This window comes from Rhinolophus sinicus, chromosome 13 (assembly GCF_057876585.1).
Source record: "Rhinolophus sinicus isolate RSI-liver-muscle chromosome 13, RSI-T2T, whole genome shotgun sequence".
Classification (NCBI taxonomy): Eukaryota; Metazoa; Chordata; class Mammalia; order Chiroptera; family Rhinolophidae; genus Rhinolophus; species Rhinolophus sinicus.
In genome coordinates this window covers 18,643,854-18,668,768 of record NC_142513.1, presented here as the reverse complement: position 1 = coordinate 18,668,768, position 24,915 = coordinate 18,643,854, and the positions used below count along the sequence as shown (strand labels likewise).

The 24,915-nt window shown below is 34.5% G+C and overlaps 1 protein-coding gene and 1 non-coding gene across 5 annotated transcripts in view; both read right to left on the bottom strand.

Moving 5' to 3' along the window:
• The window catches only part of RBL1 (RB transcriptional corepressor like 1), a 54,417-nt gene that overhangs the window by 26,291 nt on the left and 3,211 nt on the right, over positions 1–24,915 (bottom strand). For 2 of the 4 annotated variants that reach the window (XM_019750224.3, XM_074317465.2), the window contains exons 2-14: positions 24,266–24,399; positions 17,405–17,605; positions 16,963–17,027; positions 16,731–16,859; positions 16,457–16,617; positions 14,493–14,542; positions 13,695–13,881; positions 12,459–12,625; positions 8,346–8,458; positions 8,059–8,162; positions 3,910–4,047; positions 2,247–2,411; positions 102–234 (exon numbers count right to left, since the gene is read on the bottom strand). In XM_019750224.3, the coding sequence (XP_019605783.3) occupies positions 102–234; positions 2,247–2,411; positions 3,910–4,047; positions 8,059–8,162; positions 8,346–8,458; positions 12,459–12,625; positions 13,695–13,881; positions 14,493–14,542; positions 16,457–16,617; positions 16,731–16,859; positions 16,963–17,027; positions 17,405–17,605; positions 24,266–24,399 (1,747 nt within the window). Of the gene's footprint in view, positions 1–101; positions 235–2,246; positions 2,412–3,909; positions 4,048–8,058; positions 8,163–8,345; positions 8,459–12,458; positions 12,626–13,555; positions 13,882–14,492; positions 14,543–16,456; positions 16,618–16,730; positions 16,860–16,962; positions 17,028–17,404; positions 17,606–24,265; positions 24,400–24,915 lie in introns of those variants that run through there. The other 2 variants (XM_074317466.2, XM_088789143.1) reach the window with 2 other exon arrangements.
• On the bottom strand, positions 22,601–22,674 carry TRNAT-AGU (transfer RNA threonine (anticodon AGU)). Its single transcript has one exon. It is a non-coding gene; the product is annotated as a tRNA-Thr (tRNA).

Genomic DNA, 24,915 nt, shown 5'->3' with positions numbered 1-24,915 from the left:
CCTGATGAAGAAATTAGATTTCTTAATAATTTAAGACTTGAAATTTTCTCTGAAAAAAAGATCTTTGTTGTTTTTCATTGTTTTGCCAATGTTGAACCTACCCCTTCGAAGACTCCCACTGTCAGTCCGAACTTCTTTAACCCTTGGATGCATTAGAGGAGACATTGGCATCATGGGAAGATGTCCCTGTACATTTCCCCCATTTCCTGTTTCGAAGTTATTTGGGAATATAACCTGTAGAAAACAAAAGCCATTTACTTTACATACAGATAAACCCACTGATGAAAGCTTACAAGAGAAAAAATGAGAAAAATATCTTAACTTCTTTTACTATTTTATTTCTGTTTCCTTCTTTCTTCTCCACAAAATGTAACTTGCATAAAGTGCTCAATGGTTAATGATGGTGAATGCATGTAAAGAGTTCATCTCACTTAATCTGATAGTTTATCTACAGAGGATTCCCCCAAAAATGTATACACATTTTAAGAAAGGAAAAAACTGTATTAAAATTGTAATACTCAGTATATACTTATAAAAAAGATGACTACAAATCATGTGTATACATTTTTTTCAGTTTGACCATTAGAAATAAACCTATGCGGTAGGCAGTATCGCTCTCCACGTAAGGATGAGAAAATTGAGGCTCAAAATGTGAAATTCGACCACTACTAACAGAGAAAGAGCTTCAACTCAAATCCTTTTCCTTCAAGTTCATAGTTTTTTTTCACTTTCCCAATGGATTCTACAATGGAAACGTTGATGAATACTGAAGATTGTCCCATTAATCACAGTGCTGCGAAAGATGAAAAACTCATGAAAGAGATTTCAAGAAACCATTTTCGTTTAAGTTCTTGGTCTTGGACAGAGTAGTTTGGGATTAGGGAGAAGATCAAGAAGTTTAAAGTACAAGGAGACAAAGAAAGATGAAAAGACAGTAGTTACAAAAGAATAACAGAGGTAGAGGGAATAACAATTTCTTACATGATACCAAAATGTTAAATGTGCTATTTGTATGTAGTAGGAACAAACTTCTTACTTTTTTATTTTAAGTACTATTCATGAAAAGGATTTAATTCTTTACATGGACATTTGAAAAATTAAAAATGACGGAATTAATGGTTTCTCAGATATGACACCAAAGCATAAACAAAAAACAGATAAATTGGACATCATCAAAATTAAAAACTTGTGTTCCAAAGGACTGTACCAAGAAAGTAAAAAGACAACCCACAGAAAGGGAGAAAAGTTGTGCTAATTATACATTGCGTATGGGAGTTCTAGCTACAATATATAAGGAATTTCTGTAACTCAATAATAAAAAGACAAATAACCCAATTAAAAAATGGGCAAAGGATCTGAATAGATATTTCTTCAAAGAGAATACACAAATGGTCAATAAACACATGAAAAGATGTTGAACATCATTAGCTATCATGGAAATGCAAGTAAAATCCATGAGATATCATTTCATGCCTACTAGAATGGCTAGAATCAAAAGGACAGATAAGTGGGTTGGAGAGGACATGGAGAAATTGAAATCTTCACACACTGATGGTGGGAATGTTAAATGACACAGCCACTTTGGAAAACAGTTTGACAGCTCCCTCAAAGCTAGACAGTTACTGTATGACCCAGAAATTCCACTCCTAAACACACACACATACATACACATACGTATGTATATCCAGGAAAAATGAAAAGATATATCCACACAAAAACTCATACATGACTGTTCATAGCACCATTATTCATAACAGTCAAAAGGTGGAAACAATCCAAATGCCGATTAATTGATAAATGGATAAATAAAATGGTATATCCATGTACTGGAATGATTAAGCCATAAAAAGGAATGAACACAACATGGATAAACACTGAAAACATTATCCTGAGTGAAAGAAGCCCACCACAAAGGAATATCATATATTGTATGATTCCATTTACATGAAATGTCTAGAATAGGCAAATCAATACAGACAGAAAGTAGATTACTAGGAGGGAAAAAAAAAAAGAAAGTAGATTATTGGTTGCTTAGGGCTAGGGAGAAGATGGGGGGTGTGGTTTCTTGTTGACGTGATAAACATGTTCCAAAATTGACAGTGGTGATGACTGCACATACCTATGAACATACTAAAATTCACTGACTTGTACACTTTAAATGGGTGAATTGTATGGTGTGTGAATTACATCTAAACAAAGCTGTTATTTTATAAAATGATGGGATTATCAGCCTTGCCCTGACTCACTTCTTCACAAGTAGGAACTCTGTTTGCAGAAGCCTGGAGGGCCTCCCACAGTGCAGAATCATGGCTCCATGCTAAACTCTCCAAAATCTGTTCTTCGATGCTGTTCAGGTGTTTCACCATGTCCCTGGAGAGTCCCTCCTCTGAGCGGATCACCACTTCAATAACCTAGAGACAAGAAAATTGAGAAGGTAAGGTAGTCTCAGTCAGTTCTAGACTGGGCTTGCATGTATGACTAGCTCTGGTCTTATTAATGACACAGCACCAACGATATCTTTGAACCGCAATTCCATGGCTTATTAATGTATTTTAAATTATAAAGGAGTTTTTAAGATCTTCAAAATACTCTCACATACATTTGTTTTTCAAGTTCTCTTTTATACCTGGAAAACTGAAGCAATGATAGTGAAAACTGATGAACAGCCCAATAGTGGTAGAAGTCAGGTAGGTATTGGGTTCCCAGTCCACTGCTAGTTTGAATTTACTGCCCTTTTTCAGACTATTTTTCCAGTAGCTTAAAAGAACAGAATGAACAATGTATTTAAAAGGAACTTTTAAATATATACTATAATTCCATTTTAATAAGGGTAAATATCTAACACAAAGTCTAAGTATACACATGAGTATTAATAGTGATTATTATTATTTGTAATCAGAATTATAATGTGTGGTTTTAATATTTACATTTATGTGTATTTTCTGTTTTTCTTCAAGGTGTATATATTATTTATGTCATTAAAAACAAAGAGATTTAACTTCTTAAATGAGAAAAGGTTATAAATAAAAATAAATTGCTATTAGGTGAAGGCAAAAACAACTTTTCCCTTGAATAAAATTACATACATTTCCTAATAGAAAAGCTGAACACACACATCAACATTAAAATAAGTACACAGAAACAACTTTCCCTAAGAAATAAAAAAAAGATTTAAATCCCACTCAGTCAACAACTCAAAGCGATAAACTTCTCAATGATCTGCACTTCCTACAACTTTAGACATATATTAGGTATAAAAATTTAACTCTTCAAACTAATTTTCTATCATCAATAGTTTGAAAGTAGCACAGATGACAAAATATTAACTAAGTCATGCCAATAAGTGTAATAGTAGCATCAGTATTAAATTCGGACGCTGGGTAACATTAAATGTTATTGCAGCTGTGACCTCTATGTTGTGACCAATGAAAAAAGGTTAAAAAAAATAGTTCCCGCAGAAAAACAGGGTACTTAAGTAAGATTCATCCATACTGAACTCAAATTTGGGGACGGAGCATGATCTGTTATTTCAGCTTCATTATATAGGGATAACCCAATCAATTTCAGACCTTTTCTTTCTCCTGAGAGAAAGAGTTTTTGTTCTTTATCATGCTATCTATTTAACAGGACTATGATTTTCGTTCATAAATATGGGAAATTCAAAGTTAACTAGTTTTTCATCACATTTGCAAGTCAGTAATGGAAAAAGAACTGGAGCTGTGAGATTGGTTTAATTTACATATACCCTCATCCTTTTGATTTTGTCCTTGATTTCACCCAAAAGGAATATGTTTTCACAATATTTCTGGAAATATTTTCCAAACGTCGCTACAGCTTGTTCCTTTAGCACTAAGATAATTAGGATGCTTATGTGAGGTACACTGTAACAGAACTTTGCTTTCATCTCACCTTATAAAAATAAAACGGTCGCAAATTGAGAACTTCAATAATCCAGGGAAAAGTCCGAGGTGAGCTATAGGCAAAGAGCACAATTTCCAAACAACAGGCCATCAAGGAACGATGAAATATATCCTGCTCTAAAAGAACCTTGGAGAAGAGAAAGACCATAGTTTAATATTTCTAGCATGTTCAGTCTCTGCCATTCTATAAAGAAGACTATATAATAAGATAAAATAAGTTGTGTACATTATCTTATACTAAATTATTAATATAAAAATTTGAGTTCACAAACTGGCAAGGCGTTTTCTTATAATATATAATCCTGCTCAGTGGTAGATATATACCATAATCTGCTTTGAAAATTGAACAAATAACAAGTCAGTATTCCCCTCAAGGGAAAGCATTAGGATGGCTCCTTTTTTTTTTTTTTTAAGGGGGGGGGCGCAGCTCACAGTGGCCCATGTGGGGATCGAACTGGCAACCTTGGTGTTATTAGCACCACGCTCTAACCAACTGAGCCAATCAGCCACCCCTGGTTCCTTTTTGAAAAATGACAGTTCTTACAGGTGTTTTGTCAATATAAGGCTTTATTAAATCAAAACACTAAAGTTAAAGGTATTATAATGTCACAGCTAAGACTTTAAAAAAACGTTTAGAGAAAGAAATATTTTACTAAGAAGATAAAATCCTGTTTCCTCACTGAGTTTAAGATTTAACATCAGGTTTAAGTTTTAAACATGCTGTTTGTTGTTATCCTTCTTTCAAATCTCAGTCCAAATCAACAAAGAGAAAAAGCTTTAGAAACTATTTGGGAAAAAACTAGAAATCATCTGTAACTGCAAACCATAACATATGAAAACTGGAAGTAGATGGAAGGATGACAAATTACTCAGTAGAAAGTAGGGAAATCAAACACAAGGGCCTGAAGATAGACATTTAAAACAGATGAGTTTGCTCTATGCACCCTCGGAAGAAACCAAGCAACTGAAGGCACAGGCAGAATAGAAAGTAGGAGTTGGGCAAGGGGCCAACATGGATGATTTGAAAGTTTGTAGTAGTCAGAACTACACCCACCCAATCCCACTGTAAAGAGTCAGATGACAGGCCTTTAGTCTAACCCAACAGGGATCTGGAGAATTATTCTCTACAGTACTGCACTAGAGAGACTTGGAACTTGAGAGCACCAGGAAGAGAAGAGACTGAGGTTTCAGGTGAGAGTCTGCAGACTGAATGGAGAGACCAAGTTTCTCTTCCTTGTTCTGCTTCTCAACACCAACAGCGAGGCAACAGATTAGCAGATACTTCTGTAGAAAAAACAAAATATTCCCAAAAAACCTTTAAAGACACCAACAGTTGAGGGTCCCTAATACTACTACATGATCACCTGAGGCTGTTAGACTTTTATTCCCACTCTTGTACAGAGCTTTGAACCAAACTATTTTATCAACATGAGGGTTTATTAATGTCTCATTAATATAGTGAGTTAGTGCCTCATTCAAATATAGTGAATATCCAAGAATAACCCAACATTTGAGCAAAGTCTCCAATTGAAAGACAAAGATCAAAACAAAAAAGAAACCCTGAGGAAACAGACAATGCAAGCCACAGAAGAAAACTCCAAAGAAATTTAAATTAATAACCTCAGAAAGAAAGAGACCTTAGAAATGAAAATATAGATAAAATAAAAAATTCGTTAGGAAAAGATGATAAAAAGTTGAATAAATATCCTTAGAATCAGAACAAAAAGACAAAGAAATGCAAAATAAGAGAAGACAATAAAAGGATCAAGTCAGAAGCCCTCTCATCTGAAAAATAAAAACTCCAGAGAGATAAATCAATGGACAACATATTATCGAAGAAATAATGCAGTAAAATGACCCAAAACTGCAGGACATAAATTCAAGACTGAAAGAGCAACTCTGTAGGAATGTCCAACACACGAATGAAAAGACCCACGATAAGGTACTTTATTATAAATTTCAGATCATCAGTGATAAAAGGAAGATACTAAGATTCCAAAAAGTAAACACAGGCCACATACCAATACTGAGAATTAGAATGCCATTGGACTTATAATTAGCAACATTGGAATTGAGAAGATAATGGACCAACGTCTTCAAAATCATAAAGGAAAATGATTGTCAATCTAGAATTCTATATATAGACAACTATCAATCAAATGTGAGTCTAAAAGACATTTATGCAAAGTTTTAAAAAGGGGACTTAAGGCAAGGTAAGGTTTCCACACTTCACTTGAACTGGTAAAATGTCTATACCAGTGGACTGTGAAGTTATGTATGTATAATGTAATACCTAGAGCAACCACTAAAAAAAATTGATACAGAGATAGTCCAAAAAATGTTCAAATAACCTGCAAGAAGGCAGGAAAAAAGAAAACACAGAAACAAAAAAACAGAAGAACAAATAGAAAACAAAAAATAAAATGGTTGACTTATACCATAACATGTCAATAATTAAATGTAAGTGGTCTAAATTTACTGATTAAAAGAGACTGACAGGATAGATATTATAAAAACAAATGACTCAATTCTATGCTGCCTACAAGAAACTCATTTCAAAGATAATAATACAGGTAGCTTGAAAACAAAAGGATGGAAAAAGATATATCATGCAAACATTAATCAGAAGAGAACAGAAGTGGCTATGTGTAAACATCAAAGAGACTTCGGAATACAGAAAATTACGAGGTTCAGAGAAGGACATTTTATCATGATAAAAGGATCAATTTAATAAAAAGACACAGCCATCCTTGATTTGTACACATCAAACAGCAGAGCTTCAAAATATGTGAATTAAAAAAATTTGATAGAACTGAAAGGAGAAATAGATAAATCTACAATTATATTTGGAGACCTCAATACGGTTCTCTCAACAATTGGTAGAACTAGACAGAAAATCAGCAAGGATATAGAAGAACTCAATACCATCAACCAACAAGACAGAATTGACATTTATAGAACACTGCACCCAACAACAACAAAATATACATACTTTTCAAGTGCTCAGAATTTACCAAGATAAACCATGTCCTGTGTCATAAAATAAACCTCAACGAATTTAAAAGAAGTGAACTCACACAGTGTGTTATAAAAGCACAGAAATGGAAAACAAATGGGCGGCTGAAGAGAGGAAGTATGACTATAAAGGGGTAGCATGAGGGAAAGTTTGTGGTCACAGAACAGTTCTGTATCTTGATTTTGGTGGTGGTTATATGTATAATCTACACGTGATCCAATGGTAAAGAGGGAGACACATACATTGTTTCAATGTCAATTTCCTGGTTTGATATTATGTAAAATGTATTATGTAAAATGTAACTACTCAGGACAACTGGATATATGGGACCTCTCTGTACTCCTTTTAAAACTGGACCTATAATTGTGAACCTATAATTGTAAAAAGTTGAAAAGTTACTGCTTTCGCAGGAAGCTATAGGAGCATATGCTCTAACAAATATTAGCATAAATCATGAAAGTGAAAGACACGGACTCTAGGAAAAAGGGGTACCAACACAGAAGAGAGATGAAAATTTCCAGGATGAAAACGAAGAGAAATTTCATTATGATAGTCATGTAGCACCCCTAGACATCAACCTGTTCCTATCAGAGCTGAAGGTCAGAAGCCTCTAAGAGTGAAAAGACGGAGGGGGAAAAAACTGACACATCATACAATAGGTATGAGTTTTTAGAAAAATTCCTTTACATAGCTATTGGAGAGAGTGGTCAGATTTGATCAAATGTTCAAAGAAAATAAGCAAATTTTTTTAAAAAACCACCAATATTTTATTCCTTTAAAATCCTTCGGAGGTATGGGCAAGTATCTTAATTATTAGTTGGCTCAATAGTCAAGGGAGGGAGGTTCATTATTAACTAGTTGGGAATGAAGGACAAAAAAAAGGACCTGAATGAAAAGGATACGGATGGTGTACCGAAGACGAAATTTATGTATTTCACATTTCTGCCTAGAAGTGGCTAGCTGTGAATGTGCCAAGGACAACTAGGGCCAAGTAATATGTCATCTTGGCTAAGCCTGCCATTAACCGCTGACCCCCACAACGCATCACAGAGCCTCTCAACACACTTTTTCCAAGCTTAGGATTTGTGGACCTTGCCAGTGGCTGAGAGTAGATTTACTTACTGACATGTCCATTCCATGAAGTCTTCGTGTTTCCTGAACCATTACAGTCTCTAATATTTTATAATACAAAATTTCTGCAAGCTTTAGTCTGTTTACAGCAAAGTCTACAGGGGAAAAAAAGAGAAAACTTGCTAATGAATGCAGCTGTTAAAGACTGAAGAATAAAGCACATAAACTTAAATCTGATCAATTAATAGTAGGGAAAGAAGAAAACTTGAATTTCTACTTTTTACAGGGACAATCTGTCTACTTTCAATGCTGTATCAAGTTTAGCTTTGTCTTCTTACCTATATGAGATCCTGGCTGTTCATCTGTTGATTGAGTATAGTGTTGGCAGAAAGTCTCTCCTATTCCTTTCACTAATTTCATAATGTTTTCCATAGGATTACGCATACAAGATCTATAAAATACAACAGAAACACAATTACCAGGGAAAAAAACCACCCCAGACTACCAATATTTCTTCTTTTAAGAATTAGTTTGGTTTTTAGTGACCAAAGTTCTATTTTCACTTGTAAACCTAGACAGATAAACATAGTATATTTCAAACACATCTACAGCCTCTAAATAAAATCATTTGGCATATTGTTTTGGAATTTCAATATTAGAAAAGTTGATGTCCTCTATATTATGCTTGTATTTATATGACATTCTAGAAAAGGCAAAACTATAGGGACAGAAAATGTTATCAGTAGTTGCCAGAGGCTGGGGATGATGGAGGGGTTGACTACAAAGGGGCATCAATTTGGGAGGATAATGGAACTGTTTTATGTCTTGATTGTGGTGGTTACGTTAACTGTATATATTTGTCTAATCTCATACAACTACACAGTGAAAAAAGAACTACTGCATATAAATTATACTTCCATTAACCTGATTTTTAAAAAAATAGCAAGATAATGTGGCAGAGTTCTCTCTCTCTCTCTCTCACGCACACACGCACACACACACACACACACACCACACTATGCTGAATAATAAACTGCATGTAGTTCTTATCTAAGCCAAAACAATAACAAATAGACAAATATAGCACTAAAAGGGAAGATACTTGTCAAGAAGCAATTAACCCTGTTACCTTTATATTATTGTTCCCTTTCTAGCATTCAAATACAAAATATAGGTCTTAATTCAGAAATGACTAACAAATCCAAGATTGTGAGAAAGAATGTGACTTGCCCAAAGCCAAATAACTAGCGCCGGGTTCGGGACTCCCAATCCCATGTTCAAACGGACCAGTATCATATGCAGAGAAGTAGGTAGCACATGTGGCAAAAATACTTTATGTTCTTATCAAGTTCTTCTAATGCAAAACTCTGCCTCTTGAGTTTTGTCTATCTTTGCTCTTCTTCCAACTAGGTTCTTTGTTATTTTTATGTTGTAAAAAACAAGTAATGCAAATATATCATGATGGAAAGAGAACTGACTCTGGGTGGTGAACACACACTGTGATATACAGATGATATATTACAGAATTGTAACCTGAAATCTATGTAACTTTATTAACAATTGTCACCCCAATAAGCTTTAATTAAAAAACCCAAAAAAACAAATAACAAATTTACCCTCTTAATTTTTAAGTGTACATTACAATATTGTTAATTATATGCACATTGTTGTAAAATCGATCTCTAGAACTTTTTCATCTGGCCTGACTGAAACTCTTCTCATATACCCACTAGACAATTCCCCATTTCTCCATCCCTCAACCCCTGGCAACCACCATTCTACTTTGTGTTTTTCAGTCCGATTACTTTAAATATTGTATATAAGTGGAATCATGCAGTATTTGCTGTTTTGTGATTGGCTTATTTCATGTAGTATAATGTCTTCAAGGTTCATCCATGTTGGAGCATGATGGGATTTCCTTTTTTCAACACTGAACATTCCACTGTATGTATATATTACATTTCCTTTATCCATTCATCCACGGATGGGACATTTAGGTTGCTTCGATACCTTGGCTATTGTGAATATTGCTATAATGAATTTGGGTATGCAAATATCTTTGCGATCCTATTTTCAATTTGTTTGAATATATACCCAGGCATGGGATTACTGGTCCTAAAAATTCCATTTTTAATTATTTGAGGAACCTTTATACTGTTTTCCATATCAGCTACACCATTTTAGAATCCCACCAAAGTACAGCAGACTTCCAATTTCTCCACATATTCACCAACACTTGTTATTTTCTGTGTTTTAGATAGTGACCATTCTAATGGATATGAGGGGATATTTCACTGTGCTTTTAATTTGTATTTCCCTGATAATTAGTGATGTTAAGAATTTTTTTCATATGCTTCTTGGCCATTTGTGTATCTTCTCTGGAGAAATGTCTATCCAAGTTGTTTGCCCATTTTTTTAATCTGGTGACTTTTGGGGGATTTTGTTTTGAATTGTAGTTCTTTGTATACTCTGGCCATTAATCCCTTATCTGATACGTGGTTCACAGCTATTTTCTCCTATTCCACTAGGTAGTGTTTCACCCTGTTGATTATTTCCCTAGGTGTACAGAAGTATTTAAGTTTGATGCAGTCCATTTGTCTATCTTTGCTTTTGTTACCTGTACTTTTGGTGTCATATCCAACACATCATTGCCCATTCCAATGTTAAGAACCTTTTCTCCTATGTTTTCTTCTAGTTGCATAGTTTCAGGTCTCATGTTTAGTTTTTTAATCCATTTTGAGTTAACTTTTGTATATGGTGTAAGGTAAGAGTCCATCTTCATTCTTTTGCATGTCGATACAGTTTTCCAACACCGTTTGTGGAAGAGACTATCCTTTTCCCATAGTATAGTCTTGGCACCCTTGTCAAAGATCATTTGACCACATACGTGAAAATATATTTTGGGGCTCTCTAGTCTGTTGCATTGGTATACATGTCTGTCTTTATGTCAATACCAAACAGTTTTGATTACTGTAGCTTTGTAATGTTCTGAAATCAAGAAGTGTGAGGCCTCCAGCTTTGTTCTTCTTTCTCAAGATTGTTTTGGCTATTAAAGGTCCTTTGAAAGTTTAAATGAATTTTATGATTTTTTTTTCTATGTTTGTAAAAAATGCCATTAGGATTTTGATATCGATTGCAATGAATCTGTAGAGTGCTTTGGGTAATATGGACATTTTAACAATATCAAACCTTCCAATCTATGAACATGAAATGTCTTCCCATTTATTTATTTTTAGGTTCTTTGTCTTTTGCATTCTGTTTTCTTCCTTCTCTTGTTGCTATAAAATGTTTGTATCATTGCCTTGACAATTTTTTTCCCTTTGTTCATTTAAATGTGTAGTTTATTCCAGATCTATTTATTCAAATGCTATGAGGGAAGATCTTCATAATAGTCTTCCTACCTTACCTGCAATCTGCTTATCTTTTCTGTTGTGTTTGAGGCTGGGGATTATTCTTTCCATTTTTAAGGAGACTGAAGGTGTAAGGAGTAGGGGTAGAGCTCAGCTGGTGCTATGTTCAGGTTCTGTTGGAGGACCAAGGCTTTGCTTTCTGTTCTGAGATTTAGTTAAATGTCCCCATTCCAGGGTTTACTATACCTAGTCAGGGGTATCTTCTAGTTCTATGAGGATCTGTCTCCAAGTTAGCATGGTATTTTGGAAAATAGCAGGCCCTGGGAGTTTTTCATATTTCTGCCTCAATCTTGGTGGTGGTACATACACTTTCACTTGGAGAGGTTTCTGTGACGTTTTACCCCTCTGCCTATAACATCTGTTTCTCTCCACATCTGGGGTAGTAATGAGAATTTTCAAGATCCTAGCAACATACCCTCTTTCCTCAGTAATGCTACTTGGGGATGGGCATACCAGAATCATCCATTTCCTTTGTTGACCACCACTTTGGAAATTTATAGCATGAAATCATATCCCTCTCCTCATTTGGTTGCTGCTGGCAAATAGTTTGCTGGTTTTTACTATTCTCTTATTTCATTAAAGTATTAGGAAAGAAAGTGCTCTGATCTGGCTTCATTTATCCTCTTTACTAGGAAACCTGATTCTTTTTCTTAAATAATTGCATAAAATTCCATTTTATGGATGCACCACCAATATGTCATTAGTCCCCCATTTGATGGATGTTTGGATTGAACCCATTTAAAGTCAATGTAAAAAATGAAAACAATAATGCATAAACTAGGGGTAGTTACAAAAGTGGAATGTCAGAGCTAAATAACCTTTAAGATATATTTAAACTTGAAAGTCTATAATAATATGAACTAATACTTATATATAACTTTTAATAGGTACTTCTATATAGTTTTAGGTAAACATACTTTATGATTGAAATGGTAATACTTACCAGCTGTATATCCACTATCTTAAGAATTCTGAGTATACCGAAAACAGAATAAAATAATTTAAAAAGGACATTTGGAAAAATAATAGTATTGTACTTACTCAAAAATACTTATAAGTTGTTCACTTGGTGCATTTTTCAGTCCAGCTACAATACTCTGTAATCGGCTCACACTTTGGGTGGCTGAAGCAACAGGAGTAATGACTGCTTCTTTTTCTCGTAAATATCGCCGTCCGGTCAGTGGGGTAGAAGGTGCAAATGACGTTTTCTGTCAAAAGAGAAAAATTTGTGAGATTAAAGTTATCTTCCCCCTCATTATACGTTTAATTCAGCACATATATATATATTTTAATTTATTGGGGTGACAATTGTTAGTAAAATTACATAGATTTCAGGTGTACAATTCTGTATTACATCATCTATAAATCCCATTGTGTGTTCACCACCCAGAGTCAGTTCTCCTTCCATCACCATATATTTGATCCCCCTTACTCTCATCTCATCTCCCACCCCCCACCCCCCTTACCCTCTGGTAACCACTAAACTGTTGTCTGTGTCTATTAGTTTCTGTTTCTCATTTGTTTAATTCAGCACATATTTAATACGTTACTTTTCCCCCCTCTTCTGGTTACCCACCAAATTTTTAGCAATATTATGCTAATAACATCCTTACATTTGAGTAACTTTTTCAAAGTACTTAATATGTATACTCTCATTTTCTCTTCCTAACGTTCATTTGAAATAGAACATACACATTTTCATTTTACATGTAAGGGAACAGGCACAGAGAATTTAAAAAACTTGTTTAAGCTGACAAAGCAAATGACAGAGCTTGGACTAAAACATACGTTTTCCATCTTCTAGACCAGTGAATTTTCCATTAAACCTCATCCTCCATCCCATTTTACACATAAATACAGATTAAGCCTTGGCTATTAATAATCAAGTCCAGAGTTATATAGCTGAAATTGGGAAGAGTACACAGTTTGTCATGGGTTAAAAAGCAAACCAAATTTTAAAGAAACAGAATAGTGGCTAAAGTGATGCAAAGAAAGAATGGTAAGAAAGCGTAAATCCTTCCTTTGTCAAAAGACACATAGTATACTGAAAATCCCAGGTGCTCTAGGATAATATCCAAAGTACAAAAAATAGCAAGAAATGAGGTAAAAATACTAAACGCCATAGTTTTAAAAATTACCTTTTAAGGCTTTCATGGGAAATATGAATTAGTAGAAGAAACTCAAGATTTAACTTGAAAGATGCTTCTGCTGTTAGTAGAATCACACACAGAGAGAAAAAAGATCATTCAAGACTGAGGCCAGGCTAGGTTATATTACTTTTTCAAAGTGTTGTTGAAGGTTACACTCCACATTAGCCTGCGCTGTCAGTTTCCCTAATGGGGTGTCACCAGGGAACTTTCGAGGAGTTCCAATTTCCTCTTCTGCATCTGCTCCCAAAAAGATCCTCTCGTCGAAATCACCAACAGTTAAAACATATTCTTCATACTCCTTGTTGACTGCTTTGCTGAAAAGAGAATTACTTTAAGCTGCTAGAATAAAACCAAGTAATAAAATAAAACACAATGAATGTATCTTGACTTGAAGATAGATTTAGACTTCTCAGCCTGGAAAAGCTGATAACTCCCTAGTTTTTATTAAGTCTGCTCATCTAACAATATCAGAGGTTCCTATCTGATGGACATTCTTCACATTCACATATACAGCAATAAATTACTTTGAAAGGTGAGCAAAAGAACATATGTACTTAATCTGAAAACTAGTTGAACCTAATTAAGATCATTGAGGAAACAATAGTGGCTTTCAAATACAGGCACATTCTGAATTTGTCAACATTTGATTAATAAAAGAATATAGTATAAACTCAAAAACAAAAGTCATTGAGTCTTGTTTATGACTTTCTTTGGAGACTAGATGTCTTAAATGACAATGGTTTCTTAAAATAAATGCACTTAAAGACAACAAGTCTTAGTGACAACACCCATTCAATGCCACTAAAGCACTAGGAACCTGATTTTGGAGGAGTGACCTTGATATAATGTTTCACTTAATAAATTACAACAAATCATTATTGATAGCCTATAATATACCAGATACCATTAGTGCTAGATAACTTACCTATTATCAGTGAAACTGGAAAGGTCCAGGAGGCATTCTCCTTTTAAAATCTGGGAAGAAAAAGTCATTTTGTGGTATCATATAATTAAGCATATTAACATACACATAAAAACATGACATATAAATTTTCACATTGATAGTTATTATAAATCAGACACACATAAAAATGAATTACTAAATATTTCTTTCAGATCATGTTAGCCTGCAAATAAAATATTAAAAACGTTTAAAGTCAAGTTTTGAAAATACTTTACAGTTAGTCTATTGTAGTAATTTCCAAATTTTAGTAATATAAGAATCACTTAGGGGAACTTATTAAAAATGCAAACGGATGGACCTCAAGGCCTGAGCTGAGGCAGCGTTTTTAACAAATTCCCCAAGTGATTCTGATGAAAACTGCGCAATTTTAAATACCGGTCTATGGAGAAGGAAAACTAACATATATTGAATGATTATGTGTTGGGCAAGCAAAAGATTCTAAGGGAATATAAGTCACTGGTGAGAGAGGAAAACTACACTGTTATTAAGACAGTTGTTTACCCACACTACTTAGATTACTACACATCAGGGGCTGCAAACTCAAATGCTTTCAGGGGTCAGGGTTCAACATACGTAAATGAAGAGAACAGAAAGCACACTTCCCATCCTAAAAGAGGTGACCATCACTTAGCTTGACAACAATTACCCATGCAAAGTCATGTAGAAATTCCAATCCAGTATTGCCATAGCTTCTGATTTTTGAAAGGTTTTCATATAAAGGTTCTTTACGTGTCAATTAGAAATTGAACAAAACAAAAATGAAATAAAGAACACCCTACACAGGCTAAATAAAACACCTGTGGCCCGTGTGCAGGAGGACCATTGTCTAAACCAGGGTACTTCTGGAGTGAAAGGAGCTGCAGTACTTAGTGTGCTAAGACAACAGCCAAGAATCCGACAATCTAGGTAAACCAAGGTGTATGGGCAGCATACCCAGAGGCCACTAGTGCGCTGCTTCTGCAGAGCACAACAGACATAATCTTTGAGTTCCTTTAAAAGTTTACTGGAGATGATTAACATACAGAGAAGGAGCCAAGATACATATACACAGACAGAGACTAAAGTGTGTGTGTGTGTGTGTGTGTGTATGTATATATGTATGTATATATGTGTGTGTATGTATACACACATACATAATACATATACATAATACATATACAAATATACATGTATATATGTATTTTTTAGGAAAGATAAGACTAACTACAAAAATTTGTGTAAGAGACAAAGAACCCAGTTAGGGAAGACTTCATGCTTAAAGGAAAATCTCATAATATTGGCTAAGAGAGAGACCACAGTGATGATCTAATCCAAACCTTCTTTTGTTAACAAAGAAAACTCAAGGCCTAGCTGAATTAAACGGCTCAATATTGGGGAAATAAGAGATTGAGACTCAAAGGAACAAGCGACTTCATAAATACAAAAATAGCCAAGTAATTCTTGAGAGAACCAGAAATGCGTGCAGGTAACCTACAAGTGGCCACAAAACTAATGGATTTTCTGCTCTATCTACATGGAGTTAAAGCTACAGTTGTTATACATCATCCTACTTTTAGTCAATAGCCAGTAATTATTCAAATTGTGGCAGTAAATTAGCTTATTCTGACCTCCTGCTTTTCATGCTTCTCACTTGATCTTAGCCAAAAGGCCGAGAAGCGATTTTTCATGCTTCTCTATCAGAACCTCCTAACAGTTACCTCTGACACTGTATTTACTAGACAGTACATACAGTTGATCATATTCTTCAACAGCTCAGTTTCTCCCACCACAGAAGACTACAGGCCAATTCTGCATCACGGCAGAGACTGAAACCTGGACCCTGAGTCCTATAATGTTGAGAATTTGCTTAAAACATTGTTTTTTTCCTTTGAGGTTGCTGCTGCTGACCCCTAAAACTCGCAGTCATTTAATTATAAGCACAGTACCTTCCTGTCAAAGAGTTTTGAAATATATGGCTTAAAGTAGTGTTCCTTTATTCCTTTTGCTTCTACGAGAAGTCCATCATGCAGTTCACACAGTACAGCAATGACACAGGGAGGCTCGTCAGGAGCCCTGAAGGTAGCCGTATGGAAATCAGATGGTAAACCTAGTTTGACAGGGTATGAAGAGCAACAGGGGGGAAAAAAGACTATGGTCAACTTAAAAAAAAATTTTTTCTAAAAGCTGATCATCAGTTTTCAAAAATAAGTAAGGTCCTACCTTTAAATGATGGATTTAACAAGTCTCGCCTATTTGGGCATATAATGGCATTGGCAAAAATCAGATCCAAGCAGCACAGAAGTAAATGGTAAGAGTTTACTAAATCATCTCCAATCATACGAAAATTACCTTTATAAGAAAAAAAAGAGGCACAAAAACAAGAAACCTCTTATAACAAGTAGCACTAAGTTCCCACAGTAGAAATGTAAAACCACTGAAAGTATCACCTTACCCTTAGTATAAACAAAGAGTGTCCAACAGAAATTAAAGAGATCCTTAACACTGCAAGGACTCCTCCTAAAAAAGAAAAAAATGTAATTTTTATATGACTAACTTGCTAAATATCACTCCACATTTGTCACTTAAATTGAAATAGCAAATACAAATAAACTGTTAAGTCAAATTACATACAAAATTCCATTCACTTATGGTTCATTTAAATATACTTAAATAAGCCTTTTCAATCTGTATAAAATAATCAGAACATACAAAAGTAAGTGCAAGTATTATCCTGAATTTCCAGATATGGGTAATTATAAATGGATTTTAATAGAAATTTAAGTTTTTTGCAGATGGATACCTCTGGTAAAAAGCCAACTTTCAAAAATGAAAATTCCCTTAGTAAGTTTATATTATAATTTTTATATCAATTATATAAGGATTAAGGGTCTCACCTCTGCTTCCTGCTTCGTGGTAACTTTGGTGGCTCTTCATATGGATTTTGAAATATATCTAAAAAAATTGGCTCAAATTTTTTGAAAATTACAGTAGACACCTCAAAATTTCTTTCTAGCCTTTCTATACGTTCACGAAATTCTTGTGGCAAGTTTGACATGTCCATCCACTTCTTCATTTTACTAAAAAACTGTATTAAACTAAACAAATAGGAAAAAAAGCAACTTTAAAACGAGTCCATATAACGTATAGAAAAGGAAACATTTATGCCTAAGACTTTTAATTTAAAAGCCTGAATTTATTAAAAAACCAAAAAAAGCAAATATCTAAAAAAGCTCACTCTCAAGTGCTATGAAATGACTTTGGTTCCCAGAATCACCATGGGAACTTAGCTTTTGAATTAGTGGTCATTATATAAAATGTCTTCCACTACGCAGGGAGTGACAGTACCTATCTCTTATTCCCCACAGCACCTAGACAATAATCCACCTATACATTAAGTAAATGTTAGTCAACAGATTGATGCATTCACAAAATTAGTTTGAAGACAGAATTTCCCAAGTTGTGGATTCTAAAAGTTGACCACAAAGCACCAGTTACAGGTTTAGAATAGAATTCAAGTATTTGTGTTCTAATGTGTGGTTCCACCATCAAATATAAGCTAAGACAGTACATACCCAGAAAATCACTTAATAGATTATCAATTCTGGGTACACTTTTTAAGTCCCCATGTTAATTAGCATGGTCTTAGACTTAAAATTTGTAATGTTAAAGCTCATTTTAGTGTCTAGCACTATATATAAAATACTCGTAATTTTTAAAAAAATACTTGTAAAATTTAAAAAAATTTTTAAAAATCATCAGCTAATTGTCCATAAGTATTCAAACTCCAGCCATGCTGATTGAAATCTGAGACTCTACGAGTCTCTTTAAAAGATTCTTAACAATAGCAGACAAAGAAAAAAATTGCTAGACTACTAAGTATTTATTTTGGCTGACAAATAACAGTCCTTTATACAGGACTTTGTTTTGGAGGATGCTCAGCATATGAAATCCTTCCCTTGCCTGAGGAATTCCCCACTTTTGTATCTTGCCTTCCACAAGCTTCACTGGAAGTTAGGGGGAAGGCATAAAACCTGGAGTCCTTGATTAAACACATCTGTTTGGGATTTTGAATCTGGAGCTGGTAGTGCAAAAAAGTGAGGAAGTGGTAAATTCTTACAGCAGGATAAATAGCAATATTTAGCTCTTAGAGAAAAATACTGTGACAATGTCCAGGGATGGTACTGCTGGCCATGTCCAGGGATGGTACTGCTGGCCATGCAAGCTGTGTCCCTGTTAGATGTATTCTGTGATATACCTTTGGCTATGTAGCCAGCCTCCTTTTGTTCCTAGCCATTTTTCAAGTTTAATTTCTCAAGTCATCCTAAGGACTTTGTCGGTTATCCAATATCCTTTTAGTAAATTTCTTTTGTCCTTAAATTAGCCAAAGTTGGTAATTGGTATCTGTTTTTTATAAACAAGAGCCTTGAGTAATACTTCCCATATAAATCCACTGTACTTATTGCTATCCCCCAAAAGTCTGTTTTAACCTGGAACGAAGTACATCAGAGTGTTTGAAAACAAAAAACTTATAGCTAAAACTTATCACTGCACTGGTCTTACTTTGTAGTATGTCCCTAATTTGGGTTTGTTTCATGCTTCCCTCATTATTAGATTTAGGCTATGTATTTTTGACAGAGTACTACACAGGTGATATCATATCCTTCTCAGTGGATCACATCCGTTTGTCCCATTATGATAACTCTGCACTTGATTTAAATTGTATCTGCCCAGTTTTCCACATCAAAGTTACTATTTTTTCCTTTGTGAATAAGCAACTTATAGGAAGAAACTTTGGAATTATGTCAGTATTCTGCTCCTTATCAAACTTCTATCCACTAATTTTAGCATCCACTGATTTTTTGCCTCCATCAATTATTACTATGAGGTTGTGAAATGGTGATTTCTTTCTCCTATAATTTCTTCTACATTTATTAGTTGGCATTCTAATATAAGGAAGAGCTTTCCTTTCTCCCTTGTTTATCAATATAAATTTTATTCAGTGAACTATAATCCATTACTGTCCCTATTCATTTTGATGCTCAAATTATCCCAAACTTGACTACTAATGGGAAGCTTTTCAAGTTAGCTCCTATGTCCCTTGGCGTGTCCCCAACATTTTTTGAACACTTCCTTACTTTCTGGCCTAATGAGCTGTTCCAGGTTCTCTATTAGAAAAACCAGGTTTGAGAGTTATTATGCTAAATGAAGTAAGTCAGCCAGAAAAGGACAAGAACTGTATGATTTCACTCATATAAAACAAAAAAATCCAAACAAACAGAAAACCAAACTCATAGATACAGAGAACAGAATGATGGTTACCAGAGGGGAAGGGAGGTAGATGAAGAGGGCAAAGGAGGTCAAATATATGGTGATGGAAAAAGACCAGGCTTCAGATGGTGAGCACACAGTGGAGTATACAGATGTCATATTATAAAGGTGTACACCTGAAATTCATGTTATTAACCAATGTTACCCCAATAAATTTAATTAAAAAAAAAAGTCTGCCCTTTTTTTTTTTAAATTTTTTTGGGAATATTGGGGAACAGAGGGTTTCTCAGGGCCCATCAGCTCCAAGTTGTTGTCCTTCAACCTAGTTGTGGAGGGCACAGCTCAGCTCCAAGTTCAGTTGCCATTTTCAATCTTTAGTTGCAGGGGGCGCAGCCCACCATCCCATGCGGGAATTGAACAGTCAACCTTGTTGAGAGCTCGCACTCTAACCAACTGAGCCATCCGGTTGCCCCTGCCCTAGCTTTTGAATCAGCCACTTCCTTAGACATTATGCTAAGTATTCATATGCTGTGAAATAAGCCAGTTACAAAGGACAAATACTGTATAAATCCATTTATATGAATCACTTAGAATCGTCAAATTCTTAGAGACAGAAAGTAGAATGGAGGTTACCCAGGGTTAGCAGGAGGGGAAAGAAGTAAATTATTGTTTATTACGGAGCTTCAGTTTGGGAAGATGAAAAAGTTCTGGAGATGGATGGTGGTGATAGTCACACAACAATGTGAATGCATTTATTGCTATTAAACTGTACACTTAAAAGTGGTTAAAATGGTAAATTGTATGTTATGCATATTTTACTACACATATACAATGAAAACAAATATATAGAGCAGAGATCATAAATATGGGGCATATGTCCCAATAGCAGCACACTACTGAATTTCAATAGCACTCAAAAGATAAAAAAGAAAATTGTGGGGTCGGACCAGTGGCTCAGGCAGTTGGAGCTCCGTGCTCCTAACTCCTAAGGCTGCCGGTTCGATTCCCACATGGGCCAGTGGGCTCTCAACCACAAGGTTGCCAGTTCAACTCGACTCCCACAAGGGATGGTGGGAAGCGCCCCCTGCAACTAAGATTGAACACAGCACTTTGAGCTGAGCTGCTGCTGAGCTCCCAGATGGCTCAGTTGGTTGGAGCATGTGCTCTCAACCACAAGGTTGCCGGTTCGACTCCGGCAAGGGATGGTGGGCTGCGCCCCCTGTAACTAGCAACGGCAACTGGACCTGGAGCTGAGCTGCGCCCTCCACAACTAAGATTGAAAGGACAACAACTTGACTTGGGAAAAAAAGAAAGTCCTGGAAGTACACACTGTTCCCCAATAAAGTCCTGTTCCCCTTCTCAATATATATATATATATATATATATAAAAAAAAAAATCTTAAAAAAAAAAAAGAAAATTACTTTTTCTTTATAAAAGAAAATTTAATATCATCAATGTTCCAATTAAAATGCATGAAAAATAATTTTTCATGAACTAAATTTTCATTGGGGTTCTATTACAATATGAAAATAATAAATGAAAGTCATCTTGATTTAAATCACAAGTTGCTGAAAAACTTATGGAAAAAAATGTGGAAAAATTACCTCTCAATACTTAAAAAAAGAGATGCAGATGACTTTATTAAAATGAATTAAAAGTTCAAAATGCACAACAGATACTACTTTTTAATACCACACTTAATAGCAAAAAAAATTTTTACATGAAACTTTTTTTAAATTGGATGTTGCTTTGGTTGAGTTTTTTTGCAAACTGAAACTGAATATAAATAAAGTTCAAAACAGAGACATACTAATATACATTTGTGTGTAGATACATGTGTGATATAGCATGGACTTGGGAGGCTCTGCCACTTACTAGGTATATAGCTTCTTGGAAGTAATTTAACCTTTTGGTGACTCGATTTACTTATCTAGAAAATAAGATCTGAATAACAAATGAATAATCCCATGAGGATTAAATGAATAAAGACATGAAAACCCTTAGCACAAAAAAAGTACCTGGCACACAGATAAGCACTTAATAAAAATCTGCCAGTTTTACATGTGTATCTATAATCTATACTTATGTAGTATTTTGCAGTATGATTTATTGACAGTATTTGACAGGTATTTTCCCAAGTCTACAAAGATCTAGATAATCATTTAAAATTACATTTAAAGTTGAAATTTTTAAAACAGCCCAAATTATTACAAATCAATGCAAATAACATCATCATTTGCAATTCTTTTTTTTTTTTTGTCTGAATGAACATAATGCTGCTGGTATACTGTTCTTTTAGCAACTAAGAATGTGACACTTAAAAAAATTTTTTATATCAATCTACATTTAAAAACGTATCTTTTACCCCATCACTACTACACTTTTAGAACTTTATCTAAAATACATATTACAATGCTGTTCACTTATCTGTATCACAAAGGACTGGATACGACCTAAATGTCCATCAATACGGAGCTGGTTAAATATATGAAAATCCTTATATCTTAAAATATTCTAGTCATTAAAAAAAATTAATGAGGTAGAGCCACATATGGTGATACAGATCTCTAGAATATAAAGTAAGAAAAGCAATTGCAGGACAATACACAAGTATGATCTCATTAAAAAAACAAAAAAACAACAACTGAAAACAGATTTTTTTTTCTATTTAACTATTAACCGTAAATTATTAACAGTGGTTAATTCTGGGAAGTAAGAAAAGGAAGAGACATCTTTCTACTTTCAGCCCTTCTGTATTATTTGAAAATTTTTAACACCCCCCCCCCCCTTTTTTTTTTTTTAAGGAAGGCACAACTCACAGTGGCCCATGCGGAAATCGAACCAGCAACCCTGGTGTTACTAGCACCACGCTCTAACCAACTGAGCTAACAGGCCACCCCTAAACTTTTTATTTCATTGTGGTAAAGTATCCTATAGAACAAAAAATTTACCATTTTAACCATTTTTAAGTATACAGTTCAGTGGCATTAAGTACATTCACATAGTGCAACCATCACCATCATCTCCAAAACTCTTTTCATTATTTGAAATTTCTATCATGAGCTTGTACTGCTCTAAATTTTAAGTTATTTTTTGTTCAGTTTCTCTAACAAACAAGTATTATAAGGATTTAAAATTTTTTATATGGTCACTGATGAGAAACATTGATAGAAATAGATCAGATTATACTATAACGGATAAGGTTTTGCTCAATTTAAAAAATTACTTGAGAGGTGGCCTATTAGCTCAGTTGGTTAGAGCACGGTGCTTTTAACAATGTTGCCGATTCGATCCCCGCATGGGCCACTGTGAGCTGCACCCTCCACAACTAGATTAAAGCAACTACTTGACTTGGAGCTATTGGGTCCTGGAAAAACACACTTAAAATAAATAAAAGTTAAAAAAAAAAAAGCACCAATACTTGAACTCCATGAATCTTAATTGTACTTTTTAATTTTTATGATCAATGACAAAAATTGATATCAGTTTTAAAAACTGTCTTGATTTTATATTTTTCCACTTATTGCAACTGAAATTATTCCGATAATTTTTTTTTTTAAATTTACCATGAACTGAAACATAATTGCCCTCCCTGGATAGGGCTTTAAAGTGTATTTCTCTTTTATCCTGGACACCCAGGATAGCAAATAGACAGCAATCTCAAATAGTTTTGTCACAGGTAAAAAACCCAGCAACAGAGAACATTAGCAACTATCTAAATATGGATCACTCCTTTTCTTTTGTGTACCCGGGCAACTAGTTCCATATGGTTGATACAAGAGCAAGTAGAAGCTATAGCCAGGACCCACTGATGGCCTGGTAGTTGCTAGGGAAAAAATATTAAGGGTACAGTAGAGAAACTGGACAACACCTTGAGCAGATGATCAAAACATCACTAATGACAGGCACTTGGATATCATGTGCCTCCAGAGATGATATACTGAGGACACAAAACCACTTATGACTTGATCAACTAATAAAACTAGAATAAAGATGATAGACTAAATTATTGTATCAACGTTAACTTTGTGGGAGTTGACAACTGTACTGTAGTTACTAAAGGAAACACACACTGAAGTATTTAGGGGTAAAGGACTATAATGTACACTTCTTATTTTGAAGTGGTTGATGAAAAATATTATTTAAGAGAGAAAGATGAAATGAGAAAGTAAATGGGGTAAAAAAATAGGTGAATAAGGGTATATGGTGCTCTCTGTGCTTTTCTTATTTTTTAACTTTCTGAAAGCTTGAAATTATTTTCAAATTTTAAAAAATTAATGAAAAATTATAGACAAAAAAGTTTAGTACAGAAACCTCAGGTTGAAGTCAGAATTTAAGAAAGGCAGTGGAGAATTGGGAAAGAATATCTATTTGGTAACAAACTTAGAATGGAATGAAGTTAAGTGATTTAAAATAAAGAGAAATTAAATTCTAAAATTAAATTTAGGATTTATAAAATAACATTTGAAAAATAAAAGTGCTTTACCTTAATTTAGCTGAACGCAGTATTCTGGTAAGTGAAACACAATTTCCTTCCATGATTCCCTTTCCAACTGTGGGAATAATGCTTTTACGGCATGCAACATATAATGAACATGCCAACCAGTGTATAACTTCTCCCTGGCAGGCAAAAGACAAACAGCAAAATGAATATATTATGTTAAAATGCTTGAATTCTAGAACCAGAAGAGATCTTAGAATTATCAGTTCTAATTTCATTCTGTATATAAAAGGCCAGAGAGGTAAAGATATTTGCCAAAAGTCATAAAGCTTAGTTGGTTGCAGTAATGGGTATAAAACTTCTTACTCTCAGTCCTGTGTAACATGCTAAATCAGAATTAATTCAAAGACAGATTTCTCACCTATACCCCAAACCTAATATTATTGAAAGAGTTCTCTTAAAATTTCTCAACATTAGCTTTCTCGATTTTAAAACACCAGTCATGGCCTTGATGATGCTGAAGTTCCTTTCTACCATTTTATTTTTATTTATTTATTTATTTTAATTGGGGAATATTGGGGAACAGTGTGTTTCTCCAGGGTCCATCAGCTCCAAGTCGTTGTCCTTCAGTCTAGCAGTGGAGGGCGCAGCTCAGCTTCAAGTCCAGTCACCGTTTTCAGTCTTTAGTTGCAGGG